Source organism: Mastacembelus armatus, chromosome 14 (genome assembly GCF_900324485.2).
Source record: "Mastacembelus armatus chromosome 14, fMasArm1.2, whole genome shotgun sequence".
Lineage (NCBI taxonomy): Eukaryota > Metazoa > Chordata > Actinopteri > Synbranchiformes > Mastacembelidae > Mastacembelus > Mastacembelus armatus.
In genome coordinates, this window is record NC_046646.1 from 16,225,700 (window position 1) to 16,236,013 (window position 10,314).

At 39.5% G+C, this 10,314-nt stretch overlaps 1 protein-coding gene across 1 annotated transcript; it reads left to right on the plus strand.

Annotated features, from left to right (window-relative positions):
• Positions 1–185: 185 nt before the first annotated feature.
• On the plus strand, positions 186–6,859 carry LOC113143398 (solute carrier family 46 member 3). Its single transcript, XM_026328994.1, has 6 exons — positions 186–296; positions 753–962; positions 1,677–2,559; positions 3,311–3,394; positions 3,639–3,795; positions 5,075–6,859. The coding sequence occupies exons 2-6, from the start codon at positions 774–776 to the stop codon at positions 5,172–5,174; spliced, it is 1,413 nt and encodes a 470-aa protein (XP_026184779.1). The 5' UTR covers positions 186–296; positions 753–773; the 3' UTR covers positions 5,175–6,859.
• The last annotated feature ends 3,455 nt before the right edge of the window (positions 6,860–10,314 follow it).

The window sequence follows — 10,314 nt, forward strand, 5'->3', positions numbered from 1 at the left end:
AATGAAAAATTGAGAGTACGCAAATACAACATCTTTCAAGGTAAATTAAACGAAAATTAATTAATATGCAATAAAGAGCAAGCTACGGAGAACATTAAAATATGTTTTTTCACGTTTTACTTGTGATTGACAGTTCCTACCATCAAATAAACGCAAGCCTTGAAAACTGGTGAGGGGCGGGACTTCGGGCATTACGTCGGGCACTGTATAAAAACAGAGCATTTTCCCGGTCTAATAAATACAATGTAAATGGACAATTAATCGATAAAGATATCACCCGGGCGGCTTTCCGAAAGGTATGTGTTATGCTGCATGTTCTTGTAATCAAACATGAACATGAGGTAAAGGCTCAGCTGTTATTTACCACTGTGTGTTTTCATAATATTGATCTGCCCCAGCTCGTTCTGCAACATAACCTGCGTTTTTCACAGGAACCAACTAGCTTACATGGTTATTATCTTATATTGCACTTTATGTTTTAAACTCTCAGATAAGGCCGGATCGATGATGTTGTGCTTACTGCCTCTGATCCGCAAGAGGCAAAAACACCCAAACAAATCGTTTGTAGCTGCAAACAGATCCTGTCTTAAAACTTCTGCACTATTTAAAGAGGAGTAGGCTACTAACGTGTTTGCACACTGTACCTGAATGCGGAAGGTCGCAACAACTGAGCTGTTCAATATCCTGAGTTACATTTTTAAAATTGCAGCACAGAAATGTGGTGTTCATTGTCTCCATCTCTTTATTTTCAGGGAATATTACAGCCCATCAAAATGAAGGGTCTTTTCCTTGTGGAACCTGTGGTGGCCATGTACGCTTTCTCCAGTTTTCTCATCTATCCTCTGATCCAGCAGTATGTGTACCAGAGACTCTGGCAGGAGCTGACAAATACCAGCTATCCCATCTCTGACAACTCCTCCAGATGTGCAGCAAACAGCAGCACCCAGTCCAGCTATCACAAGGTAATTCAAATACCAACATTTTAAACATTTTGTCCCTTTATTTAAACTCATTAAGAATGAATATCCACTTAAGTGTGACATTTTCAGTATAAGAAGTATTTCAATTTTCTAATGGCATTGGTATTGTTAATATTATTGAGAACTATTTATTACACACAGTATTCCTTAAGTAACCAACAGCTTAACAGAAAATAAAGCTGTGTACTCTTTCAGATTTTTATCTCAGCAACTAATCATTGTGATGACAAAGCATAAAATGTAATTCATAACCCTCAGATCCCCCCGTAAAAAGAACTGATTCAGCATCATAAGGTGATATGCAAGTGAGACTTGTGATCAGAGTCTATTTTCCGAACACACAGCTACTTCTTCTGAAAAGTATTAGTATCATCTTATTTTTAGAATTTATATATAATAGAGAAATTAAACAGAACAGAGAAGTGAGACTGATCTGGGCACTTCTGCACCTGTGTCACTGTTCCTTTTTACCCTGAATAAAAAAATGTTATTATTAGTCGTAGTATACAAAATGCTCAAATTAAAGTGTTATACTGGTAGAAGTGTTACACCATTTTTGTTTTGCTTGCCAAGTAGTTAATTGTTTCTTGCCTTCTAGGTCATGATGTTAACAGTCTTAACAGGTATTTGTTACTGTTTGACTTTCCCATACCTGATTTGTAGACTTAACCACTCTCTCTCCTTTTGTGTTTTCAGGAAGTACAGAGGCAGGCATCCCTGTTCTCCCTTTACACAGAGCTCTTGTCCACAATCCCCTCTTTGGTTGTCACTCTCATGCTTGTGGCCTACAGTGACCGAGGAGGGCGCAAGATTGCTATCATCATGCCTTTGATAGGGACATTGATCTACTGTTTGGCCTTCCTGACGGTGTCCTTCTTTGAGCTAAACATTTACTTGATTATTGGCTCATCGCTTCTTAGTTCTTTGTTTGGCGGCTTGGGCACTTTTCTCGGGGGCTGTTTTGCCTACATAGCAGACTTGTGTGAGGATGGTCGTCAGAAGACCCTACGCATGGCTGGACTGGACATGATGATTGGCCTGCTGTCTGGAGTGGCTTCAATATCAACAGGATACTTTCTGAAAGCTGCAGGCTTTAACTGGCCTTTCCTAACCTCTGTGCTGTGTCAGTGTTTGATCATATTCTATGTCATTTTCATCCTAGAAGAGACTGTGAAGAAGGCTCCTTCTGATGCCATTATTCTAGATGGGTCCACTCAGCCCTCAGCCCTGAAACAGATGATCTGTGGAGTCTACCAAATGTTTGCACGAGCTACTAGGAGGTGTAAAATAGTTTTGGTCCTCCTGATGCTCATCTTTACCAGCTTCTCCTTTTCCGATGTGGGTGGAACATCCCTGATGACATTATATGAACTCAATGAACCGCTGTGCTGGACTGAGATTTTGATTGGATATGGCTCAGCACTGTCCACCACTATGTTCCTGGCCAGTTTTGTGGGAGTGTCAGCGTTCACTTACTGTGGTGTACCACAGCTGCTCATTGTCCTGATGGGCATCCTCTCTGTCATCTCAGGCATGGTCCTAGTGGCATTTGCTAAGACCACGTTACTGATGTTTATAGGTGAGAACACCTGCCCTGTTTATGCCAATAATGTACAGCAGTTTGGAATCATTTTTAGTGAAAAGAAATCACCAAAGCCTTGTCTGTCAGTTGGTTACAAGGTCAAATATGTGTATAAACAGAATCCAAACCTGGGCGAAATCTTGTTTACTAACTAATAGGCCTCAGCTTTTAAAGATTCTCAGTCATCCAGGTGAAGTCAGCTAGAAGCTGAGTCAAAACATTTCATGAGTCATGAGTCTAGATGCCTCAGCTTTGCAAATACATGCAAATGATAATATCTCTATTCATGAACCTTTTCTAATATATTTCATGTGCTACGAACTGCTTGACTAAAAATAAATGGATGTCAAAACACAGAACATGTCATTTTAAGCGTAAGACACAAATTTAGAAAAAATATCTAAAAGGAATATTGACTATAATACCACAAACATTAAAGGCCTGTCACATAGGTTACTGATTGACAACCTATTTTTACTACCACATTTACAGTGTATCATGCGGGTGTAACTAGGGTTACAGTATCTTGTATATTTTATTAGTTTATTGCATTGTAAGCTGATAAGATAATATAATTAAGATATATTATCACTGCTTTGTTTATTTTAATTATCATACAACCAGTATTCAAATGAGTGTATGCAGTCTACAGATTCTTAACATGTTCTGTTTTTAAATTTCAGTTGGCCACATCATAGTTCCTGCATAATGATGTATTATACATTGTCTGCTGTTTTTTGCATTGCAGTGAGAGTGCCAATGCTTCTGTCTATCATGCCTTTTCCTGTTCTGCGCTCCATTATGTCAAAGATCATCTCAAAATCTGAGCAAGGTGAGTGCGTCTTTGGCTTTCCATGAGCCATGGAACCGTGTCTGTGTTTTTGTAGAGTCAGAGCTGATTGAAGAGTTGCCTGTGCCAACAACTTCGTGATGCACCTGAAAGCAAAGCAGTTCAAGTTTCTGTTCCTTAACACAAAAGAGAATCTTGAAACTCGACAGATTTAAGGCATTGGTTGTTCTCAGTCCCCTGTCACTTCTTAAAATTGTTTTTCTTGTCTCATGTTTTGTTTTTGCAGGAGCCCTTTTTGCCTGTCTTTCTTTTCTGGAGAGTTTTACGAACAACGTGTCAGTCGCAGTCTTCAACAGTGTCTATGCTGCAACGGTGGCGTGGTACCCTGGCTTCGTCTTCCTGTTGTCTGCGGGACTCTGTGTCATCCCTTTGTTTCTCCTTGGGCAAGTTTGTTATGTTGCCAGTGTAACGTAGATAACATAATACTAAGTACCAAAGTGCAAATAATTAAAGCTTACATAATTATAGCAAACAATATGAAATTGCCTGTTTCCAGGCACTACTGGTTTCCTTTCATTTTAGTGGATCATAAATATGTCAGTGTGCAGCAGCTTGAAACCTGACATGCAGGTCTTCCATCAGTTACCTCATTAGTTTTGTATGAGATATCTTATAACAAGCTACAAGCAGCAATTAGTCTCAAGTTTCAAAACTTCTTGGCAATACACTCAAGGACCCACCAACAACCTTGCAAAAAAACCTTGCATTAATTATCTATGGTTTAACTACTATTAATCAAACCTTGCTGTTGGTCTTGGTGCTGTCAACACAGTTTGACAGCAGACTAAGATGTTGAGACAGCACCTTTCCCTGAAAGCTCTTTGTAATTTGCCTAATTAGTCAAATAATAGAGTTAAGTTATTCATTCAGTCTGTGACAAAGCAGATTATGAACATTTTGTGTTGTGTAGTGGCATTACAATGAGTCCTTGTTTTTGTCAGAAATGCTTTGGCTGATTTAGGGTTACTGATGACTGAAACTCTCAGTTCCTCATTCCTGCATTCTTCACACCCACTCTTTGTCCCCAAATGGTTTCCCTCTTGAAAAAGTATCTAATGTATTGTCATGTACATTATTTTTCACCTTTTGATACATGTGGCAGCAACATGATGCTCTGTTTTATTGAAATGGTTGAGAGGCCTTAAAGGACACTTACCTGTGGTTCACTCTTCTTAGATCTGCCTTGTTACACTGACTTGACAATGTAGTGTTGCTGAGTCAGAATGGGCGGTGTAGCGTGAAACATAAAACTCTTGAGTGAATGCACCTCTGTCACATGCAGTGCTTCTTATGTTTCATAGTGGGTAGTTATAGAATAACAAGGCCACTGGTTCAGCAATTTCAGGTCAGCCTGGGCTCTACACAAACACAGCAAAAGTTAACCTTTTTTTCGTTCAGCTACCAAAACATTGAATTTTGTCCCTTTAAATAAATTGTTATGGTGACAAGTTAGTCGAATTGTATGTAATTAAGTTGTGGAGACGGTTTTGAAATGAAACTTGCCATTTGTACGATCATTACAGTACAACAATAAATATTTTATTTATATATGTGTGCAGAAAGAAGCTATGCTGAAGCAGCAGTACAGTAGAGTCAGTAATGTATCCTCTTTTTTTATTTTTTTTCTGCCTCGTTTATGCCTGTTTTTTTTTTGTCTTTCAGGGTGGTGGCTGTGATAGGAGTGGATGTTACCAAAGAGATGAAAAAACCACAACAGGAGCTCATTGAAGACGATGATCAGAACAGCTCTCTATTAAGCTGAGCCACAGGAAATGCCAAATCCTCACCAGCACTTTGCACATTCATTTTTGATGGCGTCATCTCTTGTGAGATACACTGTATATGAAAAGTCTCTCTTGTTTCAGTTAATGATGCAGAAACAAATGAATCTCTCAGGTGTTGCCGTGGTTGTTTTTGCCATTGAACATGAATACGGAACCATTAGGAAAAATTTCAAGGAATAGATACTAAGTGACGTATCAAATTTAACAGGTCTTGAACAGAGAATTATCAATGAACATTCTTAGACATTATTTAGGCCATACAGCTTGTTGGTGATATATAGCACTATAACACTTTCAAAATGATTTAATTAATTTAATGAGTTCTTTTTATCGTGTGGTGATATGCAATTTTAAAAAATGCTATTGGAGTGTGTGAACAGATTCAGATGTCATGTTTTTGTCTCGTTTTTTTTTTTTTGGTGCGATGTTTAGTGTAACAGCAGAAAGTTCATGTAATGTAGCAAATGTGCACTAGAACCAAAACCTTGTTTACTGTGTAAATTACTTTTCCATAAGTTGCTTTTGCATCCACATCTCTGATTTGCTCAGTGATTCAGTAAGGCCCAACTAGTCGGATTATGAGATTTCAGTTTCTCATTTTTGTCAAACATTTGACATGAACTTTTACCCATTTTTAGATTACCGCCAAATCTTAAAGTGTTGGCCTTGACTATTTAAATTTCTCTTCTGGGCCACAGTACCAGCATGTTTTATTAAGCTTGTGCCCAAAGAAAACAATAGATTCCAATTCCCATGCACAACATTTTAAATGACGGTGGCTTTCGTGTATTGGCCACTAGGTGTCACTCTTGATTCAGACAAACAGGCACACTACGGATACGTGTATGTGGCCACAGCGAAATGTAATTCTGTTATAACCACTAATGAGCTATCTTCACATAATGTAATAGTCCCCAGTAGAACAAATGTGTAAAATCTGAGCAGAATAGAGTAGATATTATACCAGATTTGTCTGGTGCAGTAGATATACTGGAAATTATGTTGTTGACCAATTCCCTAAACTTTAAACTAATATGTTCTCCCAGTCCTTAAACCAAAATTGTTCCTCTTTGGTGTCACAACTGGTTTATTTTTTTTTGAGTTTTCCTACTGTTTGACTCTATCCTCTGCATATTGGATTGTTACTATGTGTATATGCGTATATATGAACTTATTTTTTTAGACTTACTCTGTGAGAAAAGTGAGATTCAAAGAAAGTGTGTAAAAGCGTGCAAAGGATACGTCTCATGGAAGATGAATAGATACCATAAATCTTGGCAGGGATCCAATTAGATTGCATGGCTGCATGCTCACTGGACCAGTGGGTTAGTGTGGAAACTGAAAAGGTTGTGTCCAATGTCTGCCACCTGAAGAGATGAATGAGACTGTGGCATAACAATACAATACAACAAAGAACATAGGCAGACATTTGCTGTGAAACAAGTACACAAGTATACAAGCAAGAAGAACACAACTTGGATATTCTTGTTTACAATGAAGACCATGCTGGTTCAGTGTGAACATGTACCAGACCCCCTTGCATTTCGGAGAAAGATGTTCTTGTTGCTTTTGAACATTGTGGAAGTAGAAACATGCCAGTGAAAGTGTGTACAATTTCCTTTTCTTCCCTTTTTAAAAAAATGTATAAATGGCTTGTCAGTTTGATTTGGCTTTGTTCATGGAAACCCAAATGATATCTGCTCTGTGCAGTTATTTGATATCTGTCCTCAACGCTTGAGAACCGTGACTGCAGCTTGATTGTATGGTCTTTTTGACACTGTGTTTGAATTAAGATCAACGCTGGAGGTTGCACAACGCATCATCCGAGGCACTGCTCGGTTGGCACCAAACATGAGGTTTCTGGTTGAATTAGAGATGGAGGTGTGGTGAGCAGTGACTATAGTTTGTAAGTGGGGAGGTGGTTTTCCCAGGCGTAAGAAGCTCAGGGGAAGACGTTCATGGTGGTGGGTTGTGTGTATCTGGAAAGCATGGGGTCGCTGAGGATTAAAGGGAAGTTTGACAGAATATGGTTGATCTTAGAGGAAGGGGATTGAAGGTCTTTGGTTTCTGGTTTTCAAACTAGCTGAATCAGCAGTGTGATCATCTGCACAATACCACATCACCAATTGCCTAATCTCTGATGTTGAGCCAGTTAGTTGCTAACAGATCTCTCTTTATCTTCTGCTCCCTAGGAGGAGATAATTCTCTATAATATATAAACCCATTTGAGGTGGTTTGTGTGACCGAAGCTCAGGAGAAAAATGAGGGGTGTCCCACTCTGGAGAGACTGTATCATCTGATGATAATATGATCATTTCAGGATCTACTGTGTATTTCATTCTTAGTTTTCATACAGTAAAAAGGGCTGACCCGTTTGCACAGGGAACTGATTACACTATAAGACTGATAGTTATAATGATTATAGGTTGATTTTAGTGTGGAAACCAATCATTTCATTTCAATCCCTAGGTGGGATTTTGCTGACTACCAAAATTTTTCTGAAATCTAAGCTTCAGTTGCTTTTACACACAGAAACTGCCCAATACAGATGTTTTCAAGAAAAAATTTCAAGAAAAACTTGGGAAGACTTCCTTGAAAGGCACCTTGACAGCAGTTGAGGTAGTGCAGACCACTATTAACAATAAATGTATACTGACAGGTTGGGAACTTACTAAGCATGAGGATTTGCAGTTTATAATATATAAACTAGGACTACAGTTGTGTTTGCACTGTTTTTTCAGTTTATGTGCATATACATTATACAACAGACCAGATAGAGAATATACATTTACAGGTTGATTGTTCAACTGTGCAAGTAAAATGGCTGGACTGTCAGTAGAAATGTAACCATAGTAGTCTCCTTTAACCATTGGCTGGAAGTCATTCATTTTTTCATCTCTTTCTCTCACCCCTTTTTCTTCCTGCAAAGGTCATGCTGCTGTGTGAATTTTCTCCTGCTGGCAGGCCGACCATGTGTTGCAGATAATGTGTATGCTGTGATTTTTTTCGGATGTTCTGATTATCCATTCCTCCCCACATGCTATCCCTGTGTATGTTTGTGCTGTAGGCTTTGTGAGCATGATTGTGTGTGCTTAGCTGGATGTTTGTCAGAGGTCCAGGAACTCGGTCTCTGACTTGTAATTTCTGTCATTCCCTGCTCAGCTTTTCTGTGAAGGTTTATCATCACTCATAGACCATCTTCATGCCGCTTTTGGGATTATGAACTTTCTCCTTACTCCAGTTGCATGTTTGTCCCTTTTCTTTTATCCATTTTCATCACTCAGATCAACACATTTCCCTACCTGTTTCTGGCCATCTGGATTCCGTGGTTTCATGTGGTTACCCACTCCTTCCACAGATGTCTTTCCCTAGCCTTCCTTGCCAATAATGTCTATTCCCCTGTTGGCCATACTACTTCCTTCCTCTACATCCTCCTTATTTTCTCTCCACCACTTCACTTAAAAGAATTATTATTTTTCTGATGTGTTTCAAATATAGATCTGCAACTGCCGTTATTGGCACTGGCCCCAACCAAAGAAGTCTTTTTTCCTTTGCCATCTCCAGCCATCCTAACAACCATACCTCAGACTCCAGAAGTGATTTAACATTCAAACCTTCACCTCCCCCACTCCACATATGTACTGTCTGTGTCTCCTGCCCCCTCCTGACACACTTAGCCTCAGCCAAATGCTAGTATTGTCATTTAGCTGCTTCAGCGCCATCTGAAGCAGCTACTCATCACCACGTTCATACAGGGGTGCGATGGTACATACACACACACACATACAAGGCTGGGAAAATTATTCACGTACTAAATCATATTTTATCAAATCTTTCATGATGCTCACTCTTATCCCATTTCAAAAACTAGATTAAGATATGCACTGCTCAAACTATTGTCAGGCCGAAATGCTCACACTCTTGGAAATATAGATTTTATGCGACTAAAATAACACACCACACACCTTTTCATAACCATTTCTATCGACAAAATGGTCATTCCACCCCTACTAAAGGTGTTGTTAGCTGAAGGCTGTTGTTTTGCAGCACAGTCCCACTGAGGCCACTGTGGTTACAATTTAGAGTGTGAAAGCTATGAATGTCATTTGTGCAGAGCAGGGTTCCTGTCTTTAGCCACGTCTGCCGCTGGTGAGCCAGAGTCTTAAAGAATGGCATCCCCTCCACAGCTCTGGAACAGTGGCAAAGGAAAGGTCACTGTGACAATCAATACACTGCTCTCTGTTCTCCTGGTTCTGCTTCGGTGCGTCAGACTAATCAGCTGGCTGCCTGGATAGGAGGAGATGTCAGGACCTGATAATCAGTGAAGAATGGAAAGAAGAAGGCTTGACTAGAATGATAACGATTCACTGTCTGCACTTCCACAGGGTTACAGTGAGCATTACAGAACTGCCCGACACAGTTATTGTCATTATTATTATTGTCATGCTTTTTCAAATTGTCATTTTCTCATAATTAACAAATCCAGATCTTCATTTATTTTGGTCTCTAGTGTCTTTTCTTTGGTCCTTGATTTCCTTGGGCTTTATTCTCTTTGGGTATATTAACAGCAACTTGTGTCTTAAGTGGGCTCACCCTAATTGCATTTGGTTGGGGTGTGTTCTTAAACACACATGAACACAAGCACACACTGACAAAGAAAGGCTATCTCTGGTCAAATCAGAGGCTCTCCACTTCCACTCTCCACTTACATGAACCATAGAGGCAGGAAATCCTCTGTTCAGCCACACTGGCAAACAGTCCTCCAGCACATGTGGAGTGATCTGAGTACACAGAGGCATGTCTGTATTTATCTGATTGTTTCTGACCCAACCCATGCCTTCGTTCTTTGCTATGAGCTTAATTGTACAACCTGCAGTTGGCTATGTCTGGTTTTTACTGGACTATTAACAGACAGTTTCATTCCAATCTGGATTAGCATGGTTTCCACAGTACTCAACAGGTTTTTGATTTTGTCCTTGGAGTGGAAATTGTCTGTTGACAAGTTAAGAACCTGTATTTAGCAACACAAGATAGCTCTAACTAGTATGTTACAGATATCTGGAAATGCAATTGCTCAGTACGTTCCATCTCTGAACACATAAATAAATAGCTGGTCAT